The sequence below is a fragment of the Rhipicephalus microplus genome, chromosome X (genome assembly GCF_043290135.1).
Source record: "Rhipicephalus microplus isolate Deutch F79 chromosome X, USDA_Rmic, whole genome shotgun sequence".
NCBI lineage: Eukaryota > Metazoa > Arthropoda > Arachnida > Ixodida > Ixodidae > Rhipicephalus > Rhipicephalus microplus.
The window spans coordinates 359,245,058-359,272,143 of NC_134710.1; the positions used below are offsets into that span (position 1 = coordinate 359,245,058).

The following is a 27,086-nucleotide window of genomic DNA, read 5'->3' on the forward strand; positions in this document are numbered from 1 at the left end:
CAGTACTAAAACTCTCTAATATCGTGGCGAAAACGCGTACTTTGTACTGGCAGTGCTTGGTGCGTGCCGCATTTTGCGCATTAGTCCCATACGCTCCGCGGAACGGAAGAGATGCATGCGGCTACCGTTTTGCGAAAGTCGACCTTTGTGATAAGAAGGTTACTGAACACTTTTCATTCGTGGAAGACTCGCGCGTTGGAATTTTTCGCGGTGCTTTGCGGAGGTGTTTTGCGGAACGTCTTAAACTAATGCGTAGATTGAGGCGCGCACCGAGTACTGTAAGTACAAACTACGTGTGTTAGTGATGATATCGTCGCTCGGGGTTTCCACGGTGACCACAGAAGTGACACCTTGCGCTTCATCTGGCGTTCCGCTGCGCGCGTTGTTGAAAACGGTGAACGAGCAGGCTGGCAGGTAAAAAAAGGTCCCGCGTGGGAAATTCGCGCTCTCGCGCTAAGCAGGCAGCCGTGAAAAAGCGCCGCAGTGCTTGTTGACACGCGCTCCCGTGGTCCGCAAAATTTTGTCCACCACTGTACGTATAGTACACAATTATACAACACTGACACAGCCAACAATACCTCAGAGTGAAATCACCGACAGAAAATAACAAATATGAGCACATTGGCAAAACGAATATATTCCTGGCATCGCCGTGAAACTTGCAGAAATGAATGCCTTCGCCGGTAGGACAGTTCATGTGGCACCATGGAGTAGTAAAGCGACTACCTACAACAAATTCAGTGACTCACCTAATAGAATACAAAATTTCTAGAAATAAAACAGAACGACAAAAACGCGCCAACCGTCGAATAAAAACTAACTCTACGTAAGCGCGTCAGCTGCCACCACCAAACAGCGGTGGCGCAGCTTTCCCACTTCGTCTCCGTCACCGATAATAAAACTCAGAGTAGAAGTCAGATGACAGGTCGATGATTTCGAATGTGTTAACGTATGTAGTACGATTGCTAGACAAATTTAGTGCTTACAAGTACTACGCACGACGCGCAATTCAAATGTTACCTTTCAATTGTGTGGAAAAAAAAGCTGTTTTTTTTTGCGACACGAATGATTCTCTTCGTTTTAAATTTTGTGCTTACTATGGTGCCTCCAGCGGATTTTTTGGCGTCCCAGAGGGCAGCGGATTAAAACGAAGACAGTATGGTTTTTCTTTAGCTGCGACAGGGTCGATTTTTTCACCCCCCCCCCCTCCCTTTCAGCGATTAGTAGAATCAAGGAGGTTAGATATGGTCGGTTAATCAATCAATCCCTTTACGCACTAGTCCAGCTTTCGACCTTACTATGACTGTCCGGCAGGTCTTTGCAGGGAATATCTAAATTTTTATCAGGTCGCGATATATTCATTCAGACAAGCGAAGAAAAGAGTGCGGAACACGACGTCAGACAGGGCGTGCCGCAAGGAAGCATACTCAGCCCTTTTCTTTTCAACTATGTTATGGCTGATTTAGCTAAAAGACTGCTTTCCAGGTTGAAATACTCCTTATATGCAGATGATGTGTGCATTTGGGCATCTGGCACTGACGTACGGTCAATTCAGATCGCATTGCAAGACAGCATAAATATTATGAACAACTTTTTAAAAGAAAGAGGAATAATTCTATCGCACGCAAAGACAGCTGTATTGCCCTTCACGCGTAAGAAGTTAAAAAAAACTTCAATCTCAATTTAGAAGAAGAACCACTAATGATTGTGACACAGCATCGGTTTCTCGGAGTAATACTTGATAGACAGCTATCATGGGCACCTCACATAAAGAAACTTGAAAACGAGGTGAATAGCCTAGTGAATGTACTCCGAATAATTGCTTGGACATCATGGGGCGGATCTGTATCATCCATGCTCACAGTTCACAATGTTTTAATACGACAAAAAGTTGAATATTCTGCAACAGTTTTACACGGCCTTTCCCGCACTTCACAGGAGCGACTTCAAAGACTATTAGCTAGGGGACTGTGCGTCTGCATAGGTGTTCCACGAATTCCAGCAGCCTTGTCAAAGCAGAGACTCGACAACCACCTTTTACAATCATGAGAACAATCGAAACATGCCGCCATCTTTTTCGCTTACAGACGCAACACAGGGACCACCCATTGGCATTGGAGATACTACGAAGGGATAAAAGCAATGCTCAAAAATAAATACAGAGTAATGTACATATATTACCAAAAAATGAATTTTGGAGCTCTGAAATGAACTATCCTCCATGGCTGCTTGCAATATCAAGCATTGAACTCTCAGTGGACAGCATTATCAGAAAGAGAGACATGTTCATCCAAGCTGCTCAACAACTAGCGCTTTACCAGATACACATGCGGTATACAGGGTACATACTCATTGACACAGATGGCTCAAGTATTACAACGTCTTCAACATCGGCATTTATTATTCCACAGCTCAATATTCAGGAATAATTTAAATTATGTCGCATGACGTCATCTACTACAGCAGAGCTCTTCGCTATTCTGTACGCTATAAAGTTTATAAACTCAGCACCAGACGCGAGAAAATGGGTACTTTTCACTGACTCACGGGCCCTATTAGGATCACTCTCTAGCACAAACACGACAGCAATCAGTGATAGCATGACATACGAAACGCTAAAAGAGGTCACCAAAGCAAGCCAGCCGCAACATGAGATAAAATTCCAGTAGATACCTGGCCATTGCAACATTCCTAGAAACACAGCTGCCGATGAAGAAGCACCACAAGCACATCGTAAAGACGTTACTGTTTCTTTACCAATTTCGAAAAATGAATTGCGTAGTATTATAAAGACTACAAGTTTCAGAATGAGCAAAACTGCTTGGTTTGACCAAAGTACAAAGAGCTGTGATTTATATCACATCGATCCATTTATTGAATTCAAAATTACGCTGGCATTTCATAGAAGTCTGGAAACTCTAATTGACCGATTGATGCTAGGCACCGCATACACAAAACATTTTTGCACAGAATTGGCAGAGCTGAAACTCTCGAATGCGCATGCGGATTTATAGATGAAGACGCATGTCACCTTCTCATAGACTGTCCACATCATGACACGCCAAGACGCCGTCTTAAATTGGAACTGTTGGCATTAGACCGCAGACCGTTTAGCACGAAGAAACTTCTGGGCCCGTGGCCAACTGGAGTTTTACAGTCGCACGCTTTAAAAGCATTAACACGTTTTTTACAAGACAGCGGAATTGCTGACAAGTACTAAGAAATAACAAACTTTCATTTGTATAACACATCTACTTATTATGTGCAGTAATATGTGACACCCATCAAGTGTGTGTAGTGAAGTGAATGACGTGTCGACTATCATGTACACACGAGCGCATACATCTTCATAAGTACCAGACGTGTGCCCTGCTGTTTTGTGCTGGTTGGACCGAATGTTAACGAGGGACATTATCAGAGACTTCATTCGTTGACGTCCGAACGTTTCCTTACCATTTTGTTGTGATATGTGCGTATAAGTGTGTCTTTGCATATCTGTGCCCGAGTGTTCTATTTTTTATGCACTGCTTTGTATGTTTTACTTCAAGATACGTGTTCAAGTTTCACACAAGGGCTAAGGAGTAGCCGGCGCCATAATCGTGCGCCAACATCTCTTTATATAACATATCAATAAAAAATAGATTATTACACCAATCAACGCCTGCAATACGAACTCGTGCAGTGATCCTATAGCCGAGAGCTAATGCCCCATGCAGCGCTGCGCGTTTTTAGGGACGAGCCAGTGTAGCTTGACGTCACCAGTAAGAGGAGGTGACGGCTACCTTGGCGAGCATAAACACTGCGAAAAGCGGCGGCTTCCTTCCGATGACGAAGGAGGGAGAGGAAACATTCGCGGCGGGGGATCAAGAGGCGACCTTCACGTAAATACAGGTACTTAAGCCCCTACCTGACGAATACCACTTCATACAAGCCTATATAGCAGTCAGTTTGCCTGTTTCGCAGCTCTGTTGGTACGCACGCTTTTCCCTCCGTGTTACTCTTCGAATTTTGTCAAACTTCCCGTGAGCATGCGGATTCGCGTGTGGCTGTGTCTCTTTTTGCGGAAAGCGCTTGGCTTCGTTCGAGCACTGATTTTCCGAGGGCAAAAATTGCTTGTAATTGAGCCAATTTCGATTTATGGCATCTTGCTCGGTTTGAAAATGAGCTTCCTTCTTCCTTGCGCTACGCATTCGCTGCTGCGCATATGCGTCACCGCGTTTTTACAACTCACCACAGCAGATGCAGATGGATTCCTTAGACTGTACAAGGGCGCCGATGGGCACTAAAGCGGGGAAAAATTGCGTGTTACGACACACAAAACCTTGGATCTGTTGGTAAACCGCAGCGCCACTACGGCCCCTGGCTGACGCGCATGAAGTATTATGTAAGTAATGTGCACAGTAGAAACACGAGAATCCATTCACGCATAAACTCCGTAATCGGTCAGCGTGATACAACATCCGTGCTATTTGCTTGAGCCACTACTCACGCCTACAGTATTTCAATGTTTGTGTGCTCAGATTTAGGTGCACGTTAAAGAATCCCAGGTGGTCGAAGTTTCTGGGGCCCTCCACTACGGCGGCTCTCATAATCATATGGTGGTTTTGGGACAATAAACCCCACAAATCAATCAATCAATAAATCAAAAAATTTTCGCTGCCTTGGTTTTTTTTTTAAGTCATTTTCATAGCGGCAGCTGTATATCGCCCGCAGCTTGGGGCATGCAAGGTCATAATGTTTTGTGTGCCAAAACCATCATTTCATTAGGAGGCATGCTGTGGTTTCAGAGGTTAATTCAGGCCACCTGAGATTTTTTTTAACGTGCACCCAGATTTATGTGACGTGGATACATGGCGTGACGACAACGGCACACACACCGAGCGTCACTCTTGTTTGCATTGAGCGTCATACCATCGTAAGCTTGAAATATGCCACGCCAACACGCCCTGTCTATCATTATTGCACCAAAATCTCAACGCATTATTACTGCATTTTGCTCCCATGGAAATGCAGCTGGAGTATGCGGGAATCGAACTCATGACTTCGATCCTAGTATCGCAACACCTCATCATGCTAACTTATCGGTGAGTGTTGCTTGCAAGACCTGTACGTTAAACGCTCAGCGCAAACCCGCAGCAGAAATCTGTTTACACTGAGCGGCGACGGGAAGTCTACAGCCATTATCTGAATGAAACACTTGCAGGGTTCACAGTACGGTAATTTCAGTGTATAAAGCCAGCAAGCTGCGTCGATTTCGCACAACCAATGGTTGTCTCGGAAAGCTAGAGCACAATCGCGAAATGTACAGCGGTTGTCTATTTGCTGTAGTTTCAGTTTACAAACACGCTTTCTTTTATTATGGGTCCGGCCGCCGCGTTTATTTCAGGTAAATAATAGTTTGCAGTGCTGTACACGAGAAAATTCTCTAAGTAACGAGACCACGGAGTATCGGTAAACAGCCACAATCCGCTCTTGATGCCTTTGCTTCTCGCACTGCTTCCGTTGAAAATGGCAGAACTTGACGGGCAGTTTTCAGGTATTCGTCATGTTTACACTTTTATAACAGCTCACAATGCAGCAGTAGTGCGTGTCTGCTTTCCAGAATGACGAAAGAAAGCTGCCCATAGTGTACATGCAAAATGCGAGATAAGTGCTCCAAGCAACGCGTTTTCCGTGCACACAATGGGAAAACTCATCAAGCGTGGCCCGTCCGAGCAACCGGAGCTTTGTCCACTTTCCGTTAGGGCGGTGAACGGCGCTGCACAAACTTGAGCCTGTCCTCTCTATTGGCTGTTAACCTGGTTCAGTTGGACGTGGCAGCATAGCCAAGAAGGTGAAAGAAAATGAATTAAAGAGTAATAAGAAACGAAGCTCTATTGGTAAATTGGTGGCAAGCAAAACTTTGCACCTGAGTACCTGACGTTCGTTCTTTCTTTCTTTCTTCTTTCTTTCTTTCTTTCTTTCTTTCTTTCTTTCTTTCTTTCTTTCTTTCTTTCTTTCTTTCTTTCTTTCTTTCTTTCTTTCTATCGCATTCGACAATCCTCTCTCCTCACTTTTTCTTTCTCAGTGCTAGGAATCGGACCTTAATTTACGTGCTTAGCAGTGCTACAACATGTCCTGCCATGGTGGTCTTGTGGCTAGGTACTCGGCTGTTTTCCCACAGGTCGCGGGTTTGAATGCCGGCTGCGGCGGCTGCATTTCCGATGGAGCCGAAACTGCTGTACGCCCGTGTGCTCAGCTTTGGGTGCACGTTAAAAGCCCTCAGATGGTTGAAACTTTAGGAGTGCTCCACTACGGCGTCTTTATTAATCATATGGTGGTTCGTAGACATTAAATTCCACATATCAATAAATCACTTAATTAGCAGTGATACAGTTCAGTTGCTACAGGCAACAACGACGTTCATGCGCCATATCCTGGCTACAATGAAATGTGCGTAGCAACCTCGACAACGAATAACGCATTCGATGCTCTAACCACTCAGCTGCCACAGCGGCCAACCTTGACAAGAAGATCAGATTGTAACATCGAAAATGACTGACCGTCGACATACCCATAATCGTAAGAGCATCATGTTATTGAAAAACGCACGTGGCCGGCCCACCATCGAGTACCACGTGTTTGTATACGCTCGCCGGTGCCGCCACGGTATTTGCGTACGACGGTGTCCCTGAAATCTGCAAGTTGTAAAAGCTTCGCTTGAATTTTTTTTTTACTGTGGGGGAGGGGGCATTTGGCCAGCATCTTTAGCGCTTCCGTGTCATTTGCGACTGATGTTTCACGATTGGCAACATTATCGCAGGCCCTCGCCTATACAGACGCTGCTTCGAAAATTACAAGCATAATGACTTTTCGCTAATACCAATCTAGAAAACATTTATATTTTTTCCAAAAGGATGTGTGTAAAAATAGAAAGCTCTAAGGTTGTAGCAGCACACAGCATACAACGTAAGTGCACAAAGATTGAAACACGTCAGATAGAATAAGTATTGGGATTATTAGGCAAACGTGCAAAATGAGATAAAAGTGCATGAAAAGAGCGTGATTGAAAGGCATAATCGGGAAAATTTCATCGACTGTTTGTCATATATGATCTTACCTCCAATACTCCTTTTTGTGCACACAGTGAATATATTCTGAAAATAGGATAAAAAACAGGCTATGGCATGAAGGCGTATATTTGTATCTTCGTTAATGGTTGAAGCTGGGGAAGGAACTCCTATGCAGTGTAAGTTGGCAACTAAAATCATATCTTATTTCTTCATCCTGGCCCAATTTTCAGAGTTGGATCCGCCAAGACGCAGGGCCGCCATAGAATCAAGCAGAGAAAATGAAACAGTGCTATACGACGTGAGTGACAATAGTCAGTGGTGTTTTCATTGCACTCGATTGGGCACCCACGTGCCATGCTTAATTTTGAGTAGCGCACAATTTTTCTACCCAAGTTACCAGCCACAGTACGCCGCCATACGCAGTGCCACCTGTGGGATAGTGACTTATTTTCCCCGCTTTGTATATTTGCATGAATACGCTGCAGTTGTTCTCGTTTGTTCTATGTACAGTCTATTTAGTATCACCACTTAGTGGGAAGTCGAGGTACTCCGAACTTTCATATCAGGACAGAATGAGCCATGAGAGGAGCCGGTGAAGTGGAATGAAATTATTCGTCCTGACAAAAGCGGGGTGCACCGCTTCGTGGTTAGGCTGATAATTTTTTAACCAGAAAATGCTCAACGACCTCATTTAGTCTAAGTTTATAAACAGAAACTGCAACAGAAGGTGTAGTAGTGCTATTTTTCTGGGAGATACATTTGCGCTTACAAATTACGCATCACTTCATTATGCTGTGAAGCTGACCCGTTCATTTGCAGTGTTCCTACAGAAAAATATTCGGTAGCTCTTGCCACGTATTAGCGGTTCGCCTTGCCCTCTATCCAGACCCTCCGTTTTTGATACACACGCAGAAGGTGACCCCCAGATGACGCATGCATTGGTCCCTTGACCAACTGTAATGAAACTATGTATTATTGGGTTCACCCTTTCTGTGTCTAAATTCACAAAGCTTTTACTTCCGCGAATGCCTCTTGCTAAGTCGGTTGTTTTTGGCAATGGCGTGTCTACGCAGTCATAATTGTCTGAAATAGTATTTTATAACGTACCATTCTAGCATTCGAGGAAGTCTCAACTAGGGTCCCCTTGTGCGTGGTATGTCTTCTTTTTGAGCGTCATTTACAACGGTAGTTTTCCTTCGGAGGAACCAAGGACGCATCTACCTTTAATTGCTTCTAGTCAACAAATAACGAATATGCGCGCAGCTCGTTGAATAGCGGGTGGAGCCGTGGGTGCTGTCGCTCTCCTCACATACGAGGCTTCCTTGTTTCACAAGAGCCAAAATCAATGCAAGCGAATATACACTACGCTTTCCCGGGGGCTCCCGCGAGCGAAGCTCGTGCATGCAGATATTCAATGCAACGGTTCGGAAATCATTAAAAACTTAAATTCACGCACGAATGAAACGAAAAAAAATGAAGAAGCGCTCTCTCAGAAAAATATCGCCCATATTGCGTCTAAGGTGACCGTTTTGGTGTGTCTGGTCTCGTGCACTCTTACGCCTTACGCCCGCAATATATCATTCGCCAACACATCTACGTCGTACATGTGTAAGTTTCCTGCTTCTGTTTACCATGTATGCGCACGAGCAAGCAAGCGTTATTGCGATAGAGTTGGTGACAGAACACGTGCTCAAAGCGCAATTTCCCGTCAGCAAGAGCTCCACCTAGCGACACCACAGCCTGGCTACAGTGAATCTGGAATTGTGTTATAATAAAAGACACCGTAGTAAAAGAACAAAAGAGAAAACAAACCTAGGCAAACCAGATGAGGTGAACAGAGGACGCAGCTGTTCAGTTTTAGCCTCATGTCTGCTACAACGTATACGTAAGCTAGCGGGTATAGCATTAGTTCCATAGAAGCCTTTGTGTCCAGTAGTTGGTGGCTCATTGCCACCGTCAGTATCTACGTACGGAGAGGACAACTAACAACAGACAAGAAATAAAAAATAAATATGACGCCACCACTGGGAGTGGTAGCGACATCGTGCATATTTCATACATGGCACGAAATTGAAACTTTTTCTTGATTGTTGACCTTTTTTTGCCGTTATAAATACGCTATTTTATTGCGCCTTATGTATTGTAAATGGCGTGCGCGAGAGAAAAGAAAGACCAACAAGAACTATTGAAGAAGCAAGGTTGTTTTATCAACCAAATAGTGTGCTTGTTATATATGACGAAAACTTTGCAGATTACTTTGTGACACAATTCTTCACGAGCACAATAATACATTAGTTCGAAAACTCACGTTGCAAATCGTGGAAAACCACTGCAGCGTGACAGCAGCTTTAAAAATATCGCTTTGGCAACCGTAAAGTACCGCATCTTGTTGCTTAGCGTGTCGCATTCACTGTCACCAGAGGCGAAGGCAGTCACAAGAGCGGCGATCCACACATTATGTGAGCTATTTCAGCTCTGAAATCTCACGCCAGTGAAAAGCACGTAAGCATATAAATAAACCATGAAAGATACGATCGATACTACCACGCAACTGAGAGCTATGCGTCGTTCACCCGGCAATAAGCCGAACTTACACTTTACTAAACACAAGCTCCGATACCATATTGCCTGGCGCCTCGCCGCGGTGGTCTAGTGGCTAAGATACTCAAGTGTTGGCCCGCAGGACGCGGGATCGAATCCCGGCTGCGGCGGCTGCATTTCCGATGGAGGCGGAAGTGTTGTAGGTCCGTGTGCCTAGATTCGGGCCCACGTAAAAGAACTCCAGGTGGTCGAAATTTCCAGAGCCCGCCATTACGGCGGCGTCTCTCATAATCGTATGGTGGTTTTGGGACGTTAAACCCCACATATCAATCAATCAAAACCCAGATTGCCTGGGTACGCCCCCCACTTGTGGTACTCGAGCAAAAAATGAGGCAATCAACCATTTAGTCAACCATTTAGCTGGAGAAACGTCTGAGACGCTCGTGGTGTGTTGTGAACTGGGGCCGTTGCTTCCACGTACCGCGGCCGCGTGATTCTCTTAGTGGATCGAGACCATGACAACGTGCGAGATCTAGAGCTCCGTGTTTGCATAGAATGAGAGCGGCTTTGGTCGGGATCTTGGTGAAGTGAGGGGACCTGTGGGCTGACGGAGCTGGCGGGCATTGTGAGGAAGTCATCGGTGCTAGAACACCAGCGATGGTCTCTGGTGCGAGCATTATCAAGCTGCTGTCGTCTAACTTTGAATGGAAGTTGACTGCTGAAGAGTTTCTATTTACATTCTTTTCCGGCAGTCTCGTGGTATTCGCCGCAAACCTTGCATTTGATTGACCATCGTGAACATCTCTGCTCCCTTATGTGCCGCTTTGTAGAAGTTAGCTTTAGGATGGGGACAGATGTCTTGTCTGTGACCGATGTCGCCACAGGTTCTGCAATAGTGGACTGACTTGTGGTACGGCTTGCATCTGTAGTCCCCACTCAGGTAGGTTACGTAAAAAGAGACATGCTGTCCATCGAAGTTCATAAATGCGGCTGTGGAGGATCCGAGCATGCTCGCGCCAAAAACGCTGCATCTTGAGCCCTCGAGAAGTCCCGCAACAATCTCCGCAGGGCTTGTGCCAAGTGCGAGGCTCTAGATCACATCACGATACGCATCATCGAGTGTCGAATGTGCATATTGACTTGATGTATGACTCCTCCAAGTTGTATAGCGTTAGTAAAATTCAGGTTCTTTGCGATGTTGTAGAAACCAACTCTCCCCACTCGGCTCCCGAGACGCACCACCCGAGGTGGTATAGCAAAGCGGGAGAAGAAAACGTGCTGCCGCTATCCAAATAGTGGCGATTGACTAGCTGGTCACTTGAAGATGAAGCAGAAACACTGGAGGAGTTCTAGTAGGTTGGGAAAAACTTGTATTTACAGGCTGAACAAAATTTACATAAGTACGGACAACAACGTTACAAAAAAATGGCAGCATATCCATGGAGTGAATGATGGATAGTGGGGCGAAGCATCCGTCTGTCCATTCGTTCTTGCTTCCGTCCATCCATGCGTGCGTCCGGGGTGGCCGCCCGTGCGTCCATCCGCCCGTCCGTGCGTGCGTCTGTTCGTGCGTCCGCACGTTCATCTGTGCGTCCGTCTCTGCTTTCGTCCATGAATCCGCTCCTGCGTCCGTCCATGCGTCCATCCGTCTGTGCAGCCATCCATGCGTCCGTCCATGCATCTGTCCATGCAGCACCACCGATCGGCACGAAATCCGGAGAGCGAGTCCTGGGCAAGTTCAGCGGTGCGCAATTATCTAGACAGAGCTTCACGTACTAGGTATTGCGGCCATAGGACGACTTTCCTGTAACACGTCAACTTCTTGACGACGGAGCAATAATCCGTTTGTCTCCTGTGAGCTGTAAGAGGAACCACTCGCTGACCACCCGTGGTTCCACTTTCGAGCTCATTTGCGCGGGAGCAGTCGAAGGCATGCCACTGCGCCAATACGCACCTAATCGCCGACTGGTCGTTCGATCATCGCGACTTAGGCCACGCTCTCAGGTGTCACCATCCCACCCGCTTTCGAGAGTTACCGGAGCTAAGCCGGACCGGGACAAAAGGTTGTCGGTGACCTCCAAGTTTTCGCAGCACGCGCTGCCTCGAAACAGCGTGCGTGAACACAGCATGAGGCTGGGCTTCAGATGAACCGTAGTGAGGAGTCACCACGTCGCTCTGGGTCATGGAAGAGGCCCATCTCTTCAGGCACTCAAACTGCCCAGAGCAACTTTTAGTCCCAAAGATTGTGAAGTTTATTTATTTATTTATTTATGTATTTGCAAAATTAAGCCAGAGGATAACTTGTCTCCGATTGGTTCTTTGGGTTTGACCTCCAATATGTTTCGTGGGCACACGAACAACTGAAGATAGCCATTCAATTAGGTTTACCACGTAACAGGTGATGTAAAAATATAAACAGCGCTTACGTTAATTTCGTACACAACCCAGAATTAATTTTTCATTGCCGCATACACGAACTAAAGTATTCCACACCAGATGGAGTGAAAACAATTAATAAATAAAACTAGAAAAAAAGCTAGTTCGCTACTATTTCATTAGTGAAAATACGCAGTATAAACAGATAAGTCATTATTATATTATTTAAAAATATTAACACGTATTTTCTTTAAAATTCAGTAGAACAATTCCCCGTTTGCATCCAAGAATGTGTCTACCGTGTTTTGGGAGGCGGTTATTCGTGGCGTTGCGGTGGACTGTGTGTCATGCATGTCGCTTCTCTTGTCCAGACATTACCACCATGGTGCCTACTACGGGCGCTATAGTGGTACCTCATCATGGTGGCACCATCCCACCGGGAATTTCGGCGTGTTACGCTGGGCTCTCTTTTTTTCTCCAACGAATACTGTTGAAGATAGAAAAATGTGTTAGATCACAAGGAAAGCGTAACGCGCATAGAACAAAAAAATCCCAAATTATCTTTCTACCATCCTTCATTTGAACATAAAATGATTCTACCACACATTCGATCCTCACTCGGACCTAAACGACCCTGATTCAGTTCCCACTCTGACGTACGATTTTTTGTATTACTTTATTTCTATCATTCTCAATTTTTTGGTGACTCATCAGATGATGATTTTTTGTTCACAACCAACCATGCCGACGCCAAAGCTAACGCTGGAATTTCTGCGAAACGAGATATTTAACGCTATCGCATTAACAAAAAGCGAGAGAACGCTCAACTGAACTGTGAACCACAACTTACGTAAGCGCTAAAGGCATATACAGGCGTGAGCAAAAATGTGCAGACCACGGGATCACGTGACGGAAGGCATCGACGCGCTATCTAGAGAAGGCATCGACGCGCTTTTCAGACACAGCGAAGTAACAACTGGGACGCTTATTCTGATGACGTTCAGAATAAGCGTGCATTCCTGCTTGTGAGTACATTTCCTGTGCCATTTCTGCGTTAGAAACGCGGGGCACGTTTCAATCTGCTTTCCATTCCACGCGTGACCTTTCAATATGTTGCCATCGCGTTCATTGCTTCGCCTTTGCGGCTGTTTTTTGTAGTGGCTGCGACGGCCCCAGTTCTAGCACTGGGCTCGCATCCTTATTTTTATAGGTTTATTAGCATAATTAAGCGCAGCCAGCCTTTCAAAGCCTGATGAAGCCAAGCACACAAAATTAGGTTTTCTCACCTCACGTTGCCTTTGTTGCGTTAGGCCAAGTTGAACCTAAATGAGCCTAGTTATGGTGAAACAAGCGCAATGAGTATGAATACAATAGAAAAATTAGTTTCAAGGCTAATTAGTTTTAATTTAGCCCAATGAGACTAGACAGGGTGATTAGTATTTAGTACCTTTTATGTAATACCTCCCTTCGAGGTCTTTGAGGAAAATAAAGTGAAGTGCTCCCTCAGCTTGGAATCTCTGAGCTCATAGAAATTTGATTTCAAATATTTTGATTGTGTTTTTTTTAATTTGTTTAATTATACCTAATTATGATCAGACTAGTTTGATGATGTTATGATCAACCACATTTAGTCTCAATTTTCTACGCTTACTTTGGCACTCCCGCATTTGTTAACTTATGCATAATTAGCCTAATTATGTCACGTGAATTTACTAAGCTTGGTCTGTGATTAGATATCAGACACATTCATCAGCAATAACTAAAACGCATCTTAACTAACACAAATTACGCATAAAATACCTTAATTGGTATAGTGTCAGTGAGGAGTATTTAGTATCTTCCAGGGTTTGGTGCCTCTAGGCTCATGGGGAAGTAGACTTGGATTAAATAGCCGTGATAAAGTTTGCCTTATTCGGGCAAATTTTACTTGTCTAAATAAAATAATAGCATCATCGATGATGCTAAATTTATTTGGCTGCACGAGTAATTTTCTCGATCCATCTGGGCGCATCGAAGCTTTACAATGCTTAACACAAAAACAGCAAGCGGGACTGGATTTAGAATTAAACTTACTTAAGCCCGATGTATTAGGGGATACGGCGCTCAACTCGGCTAAATTAGATTGGGCTACACTTACATCCACTTAACTAGGCTAATTTAAGTTCAACTTGGCCTAACGCCAGTTGAATTTAAGTTCAACTTGGCCTAAGTTGAGAAAATATAGTTTTGTGTGCTTGGCTTCAAGTTTTGCGAGGCTGGCTACGCTTAGTTATGAATGAACCGGCTTCAATAACTACGCTATCCAGGTGGTGGAACTGGCGCCGTCGCAGCCGCTACGTAAGAAAAAGAAAAAGCGAAAAAAAAAAGACTGCGCAAATTTGATGGAGCAAAGACAGCGACACCCAGCGACACCCAGGTGTCAAAGACTGATAAGACGGGACGTGCATGTGCACCTCAACAGGCGTCTCGTCGCTAGATGGCGCGTCGGTGCCTTCGGCCACGTGATCCCGTGGTCTGCACACAAGCGCTCACGTCTGTACGTAAGACGAGCGAAGGACACAGGACAAGCGCTACTTTCAACTGAAATTTTATTGGAACAGCGAGCGTCCGATGCCGCGCAATGGGCGTCACCACGCTCAATGGGAAGGAGCAATAAACTACAAGTATTGCGCGAGCGCGTCATTCCTAGACAGTGTTCAACCCCTTGCCATCACTCGTTAGGGCATTTCAGGAGCTGCCACGTGGTCGGCAGGTTCACCGCTTCAGTGTGAACCCGTTAACAAGGCGGCGAGCGCGAGCGATCTTGTGGTATATACAAGTCAAGAAAAGGAAGTGGGTTCAAGGCTTGGCGCACTACTAGAGGAACGAGCCAAAGCGGTGCCGCCTTCAGAAGGTCGCCGGCGCACGAACAGAAGAGTGAGAAAGATACGAAGGAGAAAGTCGATCTGCTTGGCGCGTGTTTCCGCGTTTCGCGTGGAAAGGCCACCTCGAGCAGATCGAGGCACCGCACGGGTGCCGTGACGCCACGTGTCATTATAAAAAGGTGCGGGCCGGCGAGTCTACGCGTTTTTTTGCCACACGCGAGCTACTCCTATTCGTGCCACCAGCTACGGAGAGACTTGGCGATGCGGCCGGCAGTCATTTCTTACACGAGCCCGTAACTGACGTTATACGTATTATCAGTGCATTTTTTTGGAGCGCTGAGACTTCCATTACTGAACATCCATGAACGAGCAGCGTGGCCTTTGGACACCGTGATCCGGTCTTGACGTGTCTTTCAGTCAATCTTTCGCCATCCGCCATCATGACATCTAGAAGAAGCGCGAAGTGCTCGCCACCGACGTCGCACGTCTTCGCACGAACTGTTTTTCTGTGCGCTTTGGCGACGTCCTGCCTCTGTGACGGCGAGACGGACTTTGATTTTGAAGCTGGCCTTCAACCGAACGTCAGCTACGTGGCCAAGCTTAGGGAGTTCGTCGGCAATGCTATGGACAATGCGTCTCCTCGACTCGCGCAGAAAGTCCTACAAGCGGATTTATCGGTTGACTGCAGCATCGGTCTCTTCAAGATGGTGCGTGGTATCCGCAACATTGACCCATGGGCATTGCGATGTGAGTTCTTCGGCGTGCATGCTTCTTCACTGTGTATCAATCCTACCGGCTATAGACCCTTTTGTAGATTATGACCTGCACTGCTTACCTCCACAATCTTCCTTCTCTTCCCATTTCTTGCCCAGCACAGAAAGCGTCGTGTGGGCTGTGATACGGATTGACGCTGGGACCATGTCATAGTTATGTTCACGCTATACTCTTTCACTAGTCTTTTTCAGTGGCACAGGCGGACTCCTATAGCCACTTGTGATCAGTCGGCCGCGAAACAATACAGCCGACCGAAACGAATCATTAGTGGTACGAAAGCGCACTAAAAAGTACGGTGAAGACCAAAGTTTTGATGTTCACTGCTTTTGCCACTAATTAGTATGGACGAACGTATATCAGACGATAACGTACAGGCGTGTCGGGACACTCTTATACGTTATCGCCGTTATCAATCGCTGTTTGCCTGCGGTGATACAAGAAAAAAAAAGAATATATGTGGAATTATTTCTTGCATATTATAGCTCCACGTGCAGGCATAAGTTAGGGATGCATTGGGCTGGATCTCATTCTTTAGTTATCGCATGCCAACCGATTGCTGATAATATCGTATACACATCAACGTTTACGGTATACATTGGTACAGCAGGATTATGTAAAGCAGGAGTTTTCAAGCTTTCTGGTCTGGGAGAACCCCAACGGGCTTTCCAGAGTGCCGCGGAACCTTCCTTTCTTGTTTTTTTTAGCATCAAGACAACCGAAAACAAGGGTGGTTATAACAACTTTCGATGCGCACACCGACAGTAATAATCATGCCCGCTTCGGCCTGTTCTTGTTTCTTTAATATCGAAGGTCACCGCCGGCGATACAGAACTCTACAATACACATACTAGCGATATCTCCCCAAAGCCGCTGCTCCGCGAGTCGTGTAAATCACGCGCCAACCATACACTGCGTATATATATATATATATATATATATATATATATATATATATATATATATATATATATATATATATATATATATATATATATATATATATATATATATATATATATATATATATATATATATATATATATATATATATATATATATATATATGTGTGTGTGTGTGTGTGTGTGTGAATTTTTATATTATGTGTGTCCGGTCAATTTTCGGCTATCTCCGATCATGCTGAAAAAATCGTGCATGTATATGTGGGCATGATCGACTACATTTTGATTCTGCCCCTTGGGAGTAAGCAGATGTTGAATATGACCTGCCCGTTGCTGGTCAAATGGGAGAGATAGCGTTCCAGAAAATAAGCACTATTGCCCTTTTTGGCGTTCTATACAGCATATTACTGAAACAAGCGACAAGCATTTGTATTACATGCATTATTCGTTGTCGAAATACCCCCGTTAAAACCTCGCACTGACGTGCTATGCAGCGAAGGCGAGGCAAAAGCAAGTTTCGTTAAGGCCTCGTGGTTGTTAAGACAGATAATTTTTTTTTCTTCCTTAAAACAAAAATCTACTCTTTTGAAAATTTCTGCATACCTTATTGCCGCACTATAGACCGTTTTCACGTAGAAGAGGAGCGTAGTCTCGAACCAGTGCATTTTCGTCCCTCGCTCTCTCTCAACCGGTCGTTCGGCCACCGCCGCTGGTGTGTGGGATAGCCGCGTTCTGCACGCGTGGCGCGAAGGAGGTCGATGTGTTTCGTTTTTTTTTTATGCACTAAAGTAGTTGGGCTGCGGAAAACCAAAATATTGAACGAGAAAAGGTCAAGGACTACCACGGCGATGTGTCTGACTGTGGCAACTACCTGAGGCACAAACGGCTGGCAGCCGAGACATGCGAGTTGCACCTTCCTTCGAAGTGACTTTGCTTAGGTCATAGGCCTTCTACTCTGCCAAATATCTTCTTATATGGGATTTTTCGATGATTGATATGTGAGGTTTAACGTCCCAAAACCATCACATTATTATGAGAGACGCCGTAGTGGAGGACTCCGGAAATTTCGACCCCGTGGGGCTTCTTTAACGTGCACCTAAATCTTAGCACATGGGCCTACAACATTTCTGCCTCCATTGGAAGTATACGGGATTTTTGTCCTTGTGGCCGTTTATTCATTACACCACTTTGTGATTCTGGTGGGGTGCTGGTACATTTGATCATCTTTCGCAAAGAGAAGTGGTGGCCAAGCTGACGGTTGTTATAGAAAATGTTTCGCCCAGAATTTTTCTGTTGTATACATCAACATCGCCAATTGCTATGCAACAGCCGATCATGCAGTTACAATGATTGATTGATTTGTGGTGTTTAACGTCCCAAAACCACCATATGATTATGAGAGACGCCGTAGTGGAGGGCTCCGGAAATTTTGACCACTTGGGGTTCTTTAACGTGCACCCAAATCTTAGCACACGGGCCTCGACATTTCCGCCTCCATCGAAAATGCAGCCGCCGCAGCCGGGATTTGAACCCGCGACCTGCGGGTCAGCAGCCGAGCAGTTACAATGCCAGCGGCTACCAAAATCTAAGTGGGTGTGTTTTCAAGATTATTTAATGAGCACTTTCTGATCTGCATGGCAGAAAATTTGGCTTCTCATCAGTGTTCTTTGGATCAAGAGCGTGCTTCTAGCGTGGTAGTTGAGCATTCGTCGTGCGTTGTTTCACCGCAATGGCGAATGAATGAATGCTGCAGTCACGCGAAGAACGTGAAGAACGGCAGGCATGCAGCTCGAAACTTGCAGCACACACCGGAAGCAGAAAGCACGCGCGTAAGTAGCATACACAGGAGAAGCGCGGACAAACCACTGTCGCAGCTCGACACGCAAAGCACGCTGCTCAAACGGAAAGACGCAAGCAATCAACGCACAACTATACGCCTGGACGAACGCGAACAACGGCCACAATTCTTATTCTTCGTGCGTGAGGAGCACGCTCCTTTTCGTAAACACGGTCGTGGCAGCGAGCGAAGGAAAGTTCAGGCTCTTTTTAACTACTATAACATCAAATCAAACTTCCAGTGGAAGCACAAGAAAAAACAAACAGTGTTACCAAAAAGCGGGCGTACTTTCGGCGTATCGCCAGTGGTGGCTGCTCGCGTAGAAGCGAACTGTGCCGTAGTTCCAGATGTGCCAGATGTTTATTTTGATCATCCCTTTGTGTTGCTTCTAAGTGAAAGTTCGACGTCATCCTTCGTACGCCCGGCCGTTATTTTGCGCAACGATCAGATACAATATTTTGACTACGACGACGGCACGAATCAACACAGGCATTTGTGTTCGTGCTTTCTTCGTTCCATAAACCTTGTATTGCGACGTTCTGAGTCCAATCAGCCTATAGGCTAGTAATTGTAGAGTTGCGTTAAATTTGAAGAATCACAGCAAACCCCAGAATTGTTTTAAACACTATCGCGCACACTTGAAAGTGCCGTTGAACAATGAAAACATATTCGCTCATCTCAATTTACATTTCACCATTGCTTCGAGAGTTGAGAGAAAATTTAACGCTAGCGCATACCCCCGAACTTCACAAGGTCAGCTTTGACAACACTTACAAACAAATTACCCATTTATATGTGCTGATTAGGGAACGTGTTCAAGTTCCACTCATCTCCTGTCTATCATTGGCATCACTGGATGAACGACACGTGGGTTGTCACTGCTCTCTGTTTCATCCGTTTTGAAGCTGTCAGCCTAGCGATTACTTACTGGCGCTTTTACACTTGCGAAGCGTTGCTATTTTTTAGACCACGAAAAACAGGAATACTTTGTGTGTTGTGTGCATACGCTGCATACATCACCGCATATTCCCACACGCCGACACGGCGGTGAAGCATCGCAGATGCTAGACGACGCTGCGATGGAAAAAATGGCAACCTTTTCGTGAAATAGGTGTACACTGTGCAACATTATATAAGCCGTATTTTTACTTGGACCGGTACATTACGAAACTTATTTCACAATATGAGTCAAAATACTACTTTTTCCAACTTCGTCACAATATTTTGGCATTGTTTTTACTTCTTATGCTTCTGAAGTATTTTAGTCGTTTTATACAGCAAAACGTAAAACATAAGATGTAAAAATGTTACTGGCGAGAAAATTTTGCTCTTTGTAAGAAACGATAAACAATCAGAATATTGCAATTTTTCACCAAGGCGACAAAGAAAAAATAAACAAAAATAAATAAACTACCATAGTCATGGACAAAAATATACATTTACTTCGGACAAAAATAAATAAACTACCATAGTCATGGTAGGGTAGCACCTCTAGATTGCGGGAAAATTGTTTCGTGGTAAATTCTCAAACCACTACCACTATATATATTATTTAGCGTGTACACACTTTCACTTGGCTGCCTAAAGTTTGAAGCCCTCTAGCCTAGGCAAGACAAGAAGTTTTTGCGAATTGTTTGCCTTAATAAGTACTCACAATCACATATACTTGTACTTTTTTTTTTCATTTTTATCTCAATAACAATTATATGGACACTCTCGGCTGCATTTCGCCGCCGGCGTCGGCGTTGATTTGATATGTGAGGTTTAACGTCCCAAAACCACCATATGATTATGAAAGACGCTGTAGTGGAGGGCTCTGGAAATTTCCACCACCTGGGGTTCTTTAACGTGCACCCAAATCTGAGCACACGAGCATACAGCATTTTCGCCTCCGTCTAAAATGCAGCCGCTGCAGCTGGGTTTCGATCCCGTGACCTGTGGGTCCGCAGCTGAGTACCTTAGCCAGACCAGCACGGTGGAGCAGTAGAGGCCTGTTTTCTTTCATTTATTTTTTTCGGCACGAAAAGAAAACAGGCGTGCCTGTCGCACAGCGGAATGATGCACCGGTCGCAAAGCTAAGCTTAAATGCTGTGTTCTTGCAGCCCGTAGCCGGCACGAAGCGACGCCTCTTACGCGTATCAAAGCACTCACGGCTCGTTTTGATTACAAAACCGACACGAAGCAGCGGCGAATGACCATTCATGAAAACTGCATCACGTGAATGGTGACGCACCATGATTCAAAGCGCCGAAAGTCCCGTTAATGTCATTCCAACTGGCTTGAACGCTCACGAGCACGAATTACCAGCGCCCCGTGCGTTCTCTCCCCGCGAGTGCGCTAATCGTGCAAGTTGTATGGCGTGCTCTATCTAGACGACGAGTCGTTAGTGTTGCTACCACGTGTCTCTCGCTATTCGGAGACGCCCGGTGTGCGGATGCGCCGTGCGGTGGCTTCGTTAAATGCAAAATGCAGCGCCAATTTGCTCGCCTGAACAAATGAATTAGTTGCTATTGGAGTAAACGACAGTGGGCCGCTCACAGAATCTATAAGGTGTCCTGCACGAAACATCTGGGGTCCACGGAGCGAGCTTGAGAATTCATGACGTAAAGAATTGAAATCCGCAGTGCTGCGGTCGGTGCGTGTTTGGCAGCCTGGGCACTTGCAAACTGCTAAAGCTGTCTTTTCAGCTGTTCACTGCTTCTCAGTGCCTGAAATCGCGAAGTGTGAATATGGTGGAATTCAACATATGTTTATCGGCTGTCTCGGACAACCTCTCACCAGCAAGCCACTGTAGAATGAAGCCAATTTTTTTCTCTCCGATCCAACAGATCCCAGAGTTCCTCTGCAGTGTTTCACGTATCGTTGGTGTGAAGGACACCTGCCATCTATGATTGGGATCGGCATCGTACAATGACATAACCACTTCATTATCACGTACATAACTATCCCCAGTTGCTAGAGTCCGCGCAAGCCGGGGGGATCAGGAAACGATCACACACAGCTATTGGCTACATCCTTCAAGTGCGTAGGAACCCGTGTGACGTGTGCTGCCTGCTCACAAACAGAAGGCCGTGGCCCATCACTGCCTTTTGTGCGCTGACGGCGGTGCTGGCACGCTTGAGAGAGCTGTAGCCAAAGCGTGATGCCATAGAAAAAAAAAAGAAGGAAAAATGTCCCATAGGACCTTTTTTTTTTCGGTCTTTCGCGCTTTGACAATTTCGCTTAGAACCGGGAAGATATAACTTCTCAGGAGCAATATCATAAATTCTATTTCAACGTGTATGCAATTTGTGACGGACTAACAGTGCCTTGAAAAAAAAAATGTTATTCATAAAAATTTCGGGCATCATTTAAGGCAGCGTATACACTGGTTTCGATCAGTGCAAAATTCTTCTTTTTTATTATAGACGGTTGTATAAACAAAACGTTGAAAAGTTGAAACAGCACGATGCCTCCTATCGAGACAGATACAGTAAGTGTCACAGGGACGCAAAATGCAAGCGCTACTTGGAAGTGACTTCATCAAAGAGGAAAACAAAGCATGCGGGTGCCCACTACGGGTTATTGCGTATGCAAACAAAAAATACATTACTTAGCAACTACTGTGACGAAATATGTGGAAATGGTAACGTTACATCGAATAGAAAATAAAAAAGTGATAAAAGTAGATAGAGTGAACAAATAAATAGGTTGCAATTAACAAAGCTTCAATCTTTAAAGCACAATGGTGGGAACGTTGTTTATGAAATAGACAATATTACTAAAGATGTGTGAGTGGGCCCTCTTTAGCTTTATCTGCTAAAGAAAAAAGGTATTTCGAGGCAGCTCATTGACGTCGGCAAGTGCAGATGGTTGTCCGATCAGCGACGACACGTGACTGTTGAGCGCTGCACCTTTATATGTTGTTCCCTCTGTTTTATCAATCTCATCTTATTTTATAAATAACATGTGCGATCGCAAATGAAACGTTCAGTTGCAAATTCGTGCTGTGTGTGCATGTCCTCCGTTTATGTCCCTCTCGTGATGCGATACGTCGTTTATAGTTATGATAATGATAATGCCTGCTCGAAAAAGGCTATATGCGACTCAAGAAGAGCGTTTGGTTTTCGTATAACGACACTCAAGGCACGCTAAACGCTTCGAGCCCCTGACTTCTCTCACGAAAGTAAAATAAATCAAGCTGCATGATAGGGCAGCAATCAGTAGTCTGCACTTCCTTGAATATGTTTGTGTCGTCGACATACACCCACCAGGAAAAAAAAAGAATTCCCAATCAGGAAAAAAGTAAAAAGGCGTCGTTAATAAATATTAAAAAGAGGAGTTGTCATAATACTGACATTCGTGGAACACCAATGGTTTCCTTGTACAGAGGAAACGGTTGGTCGTTTGCGGTAAAACAGCGTAATATATCAAGAAGATGACTGAGGAGGATATCGAAAATCGTGTAGTCAGCGTCAAATCGCATGAGCTTAATCATAAGCAAGCTCGCCACGGTTATGTCGTGGTTAGGGTGCTCGGCTCTCGACCCGAAGGTCATGTGTTCGACCCCGGCGGTCGCATTTCGATAGAGACGAAGCGGAGGCCCGTGCACTGCACGTTGTCAGTGGACGAGAACACCTGATGATCGAAATTTCCGGAGCCCTTCACTGCGGTGTCCTTCATAAGCAACGATTATCGGCATTTGGAGACGCGAAACCCCAGATAATATTTTTTTACTGCAGACTGTATTGTGTTGTTTATTTTTATTGTTCTAATTTTCCGTGCACCCGCACAAAGACTTTATTGTTGTTCCTGAGCACAATAAATAGGTAATTTATTATTATTATTATTATTATTATTATTATTATTATTATTATTATTATTATTATTATTATTATTATTATTATTATTATTATTATTATTATTATTATTTACTACCACCAGCGGGTGGCTTGCTATAGCATTGCTAAGGTCACGGTAAATAGTGTCGACCACCTCCCTCCGAAGTTGCAGGCTTAGATATGTGCGTGTCACGAAACTAGCAATATTTTTTTATTGTTGAGCCACTTGCGAAAAGTCTACTTTAATTCGGATTCTAAGAGGATCATCGCAACAAAACAGAACAATTTGCGAAGATCAAGTTTAAAAACTTTTCACGAATAATGCACGTGTTAATGTACCGCCATAGCATACTCCGACCACCTGCAAAGCGTGAAAAGAAACAGCGTTGGAAACGAATCTTCACCATATTTCGACTCTATACCTTTACTTCGCGAGAATGTTGAGTAAAAAAAAAAACAACACGTTTTTCTTTCGGTGATTTGGAGCATGCTCCTAAAAAAAAAAACTGCGTTTTACCTGTGACAGCAAGGTTATCAAAAAGTTCACACAGTGGGAAGATTGGAATTGATTTTGAGCGCCAAGACCTGCTTCCTCAAAGAACGTCTAGAGGTGAAAAATATTTTTAAGAGAATACTTCAGCCAGACCTGACGCTCAGTATATACCATTAGAGATGCTGGACTGCGAATAGCCGAATGACGCTTACAAAAGAGAAGTTTCGTGATTTCAGCCTTTTACACTCAGGCGTGCAGTTTGGATAAAAGTATCTGTGCACCTAGATTTAGCGGGTCAGGGACGATAGAGATGAAGACGGGATCCAAAGAACGCAGTGCACGTGTGCTTTTGCAGTTCCATCGTTATCGGGCCACAGCGACCGGGGTATAACCTGCGATCTGGAGCCCGGCGGAGAAACGCCACGCCGTGGAATGAATATAGCTATAGTGCGCTCTCACAAGCAAGACGATGCTCGCGACAGCTCACAAAGAACTTTATAAGCGGCAAATTCTACATGCCGTAATCATGCAGAGCGAGAAGTTGTGGCCCGCGTTGGTGCAGCTCGAGGCAATGTGGTGTATCGCTGATCGATAGCTTGACGGATAAATATATCTCGTCGCATGAAAGGCATCACAGTGAGCTTTTCGTTCAGCCTAATCATTGTAATAGCATCAGCACGTGTTGCTTTCCAAGACACTTCCGGTCCCTTCATTTTGTCACTCTCTAACATCGAACCAAAAAGCTTTTTTCGTGTGTGTGCTAGAGTAGAGAAAAACTTTTGCTGCGTTCAGGTAAAAGGAAGGCGTTTGAAGTTAAGGCCTGACTGTTATGATGTTGTCTGAAGCTTAGGAGAAAATATATCTGAAATATCTGGCCACTAATAGGGAGAAAATTGTAGGAAATTAGCGGGATACTCGCTAAGGCTTTCGTTCCCCCTAATGGTACTATATATAGGCTGCGCCGGCGCATAAAACTAGAAGCCGCCCAACACCTGTTTGTAAACAGTAAAAGGGTCAATAAAAGCTAATAATAAACGTCACGTTAAGAAAGCTGTTCCGTTGTTTGAGCATTATACGAAACGTAGCAGTCTATCAAGGGTACACTTGGTTTTCTTTTCACTGCTACGTATGACGCAAACAACGCGTCCCAGGCGTGAGTGCAGTACCATAAATTACGCGGGTTTATAAGCAAAGCGCAGCCGCGCACGCTTCGCAGGTGCGTCGCCAGTGCGAATGGCGTTGGAGGCGGGAGCAAGACGAAAATTGTAGTCCCAATTCGGTGAGCGGCAGTGAAAGAGATGGGAGAGCTGTTACAAAGATCAAAGACGCAAAAAGAGCACGTTGCATGCAGGACAAAGATATTTGGGCTGTTTTTCTGCAGCGGCATCACGCCGAGGAATGTTGGTCTGAGAGAAAGACACGTTGTGAAATTGACACTGTTCCGGCAGATATCTCGATAAATACATGAACACAGTAGTGGTACGAGACCCTTGAGGAAATCTGCAACCTATCGAAGAAGGCTGTAAATTTAATTAGGGGGTGCACTTGGGCAAACTTCCGCCACGCACGCACGACGACGCTTCTGCGAGGCCTCGTGCTCTCGCACATGTGACGTGCGGCTCGTGCCTCTGCGAGGGTCGTATGGGGCCTTGGCCGCGTTACCTCCCCCGACCTGCATTAGAGAGCAAAGGCGCCGCGGAAAAGTCCCCGCAGCTTAAAATAATAACATACCTAAACCGTGACTTCAAACGAGCTCGGTAGCTCGAGAAACAAGGGCCAGGAGCAATGACTTATTCGGAACCAAATGCTTCTATAGGAGCAAAAAAGAGCAAAATACGTTTTTACAAGTACGTGATCTTGATGCCCGCCTGCGGGATATCATATAAGCTTATAGATATTGGCTGCGTGGCCTGTTTAATATTTCATTACATCACCATATCTCCATATATTTCCTTGTTGCAGGATTGCACTGAGGCAAAGTACTTTTCGTACAATTTTAACTTCTCCGCATTTCGTATTGCTTCATCCTATACACAGGTCGTGAAAAAATGTGGAGCTTACTGAGACTCGCTTATCCAATATATTCTGCCCTTGGGACTCACAAGGACTGAGATTCATCGAAGTTTTGCTCAACCGGATTCACTCAGACTCAAATACACCAAAATATTACTCGCTTGGACTCACTCGGACTCATACTATCGGCTCTCTCAGGGTTTATGTTAGCTTGAGTGAGCCAACTCACTAGTCCATTAGTGAACAATTGGCTTTTGCTAACATGGCATCAATGCATTTAACACTGATATCTCGCGTAATCAGAGCTATCTTTGCACATTTTGATATCGTACCTTCGAATATGACGTATAAGTGGCTGCAATTCAGTAAGAACATTTTATCGAAAAAGAAGACTGACATTAGATTTTTTTATCAAGAATTTTTGAGAAACGGTTTCCGGATGGGGAGGGGGGAGCACAACATACCCCTTCTCCATAAGTCACGCCTCTGGTCAATAAATATTGAGCTGGCGTATGAACGCTTGTGCCTTGTTGTGTGAGTCAGCATGAGTTTAAACGTGAGCCTATATGTAAGGCTGATAGTAATGCTGAAGTGAATTAAATATAATATATAAATGTTTTTTCAAGATTAATATTTAGTTGTGAGTAAACGCTTCTGAGTTGCTTGTTGCTTTGGTGTGTGGCAACCTTCCACCAAGATCCTCTTTTTAAATGCTTTCTTTCTTTTTTCTCCAGTGGCTTCTTTTTCGCCCCACCTTTTTTTGTTAACTTGATTACCCTTGAGAAATTGTCCCGTTTAGCACGTTATAAATGCAGACGACTTCCCACGACTCTCGTGCCCTCACCGTCATTGCAGACAGTGCTGAACACGCTGTGTACGCTGATGCACCGAGGCTGCCTTTCGCCAGTTGTTATGATCGCGAGCATACAACATACTGGGTGTCGAAGAACATACTGCTAGCAATATTAAACCATTACGCGTTATCATAGAATTATACGTGCTTTGTTAATTGATTGATTTCATGTTGGTTTTGTATTTGGGTGCTCCTTAAAGAACTCAAGGTGGTCGAAGTTTCCGGAGCCTTCCACTACGGCGTCACTCAAATGGTGGTTTTGGGGCGTTAAACCCCACATATCATCAATGTTCGTTTTGTAACACAAATGTCTCATCTTTGGCTGATTCTGCTAGTACGTGTAGATTTTTTTTTCAATTATGATAATAAATTTCTGTTATCTCTTCAAATCGCTTCTTACGGCTTCTAACGTATATAATTTCTTTACGTGAATGATGCTTTTTTACGTATATCAAGTATTTACCTATAAATGAGAACTAAGAGACGATAATGCCAGGGAAAGTAGCGAGGATGTTATTAGAAGTTATTGTAATGTAAATGTGAAGCAGAAAAGTGCACGAAAA

General features: G+C 44.7%; 1 protein-coding gene across 1 annotated transcript in view; it reads left to right on the forward strand.

Moving 5' to 3' along the window:
* Positions 1-14,891: 14,891 nt before the first annotated feature.
* The window catches only part of LOC119187108 (nose resistant to fluoxetine protein 6), a 71,241-nt gene continuing 59,046 nt past the window's right edge, over positions 14,892-27,086 (forward strand). Inside the window, exon 1 of the mRNA XM_075879870.1 lies at positions 14,892-15,580. Coding sequence (XP_075735985.1) covers positions 15,274-15,580 — 307 coding nt within the window. The 5' untranslated portion in view covers positions 14,892-15,273. The remainder of the gene's footprint in view (positions 15,581-27,086) is intronic.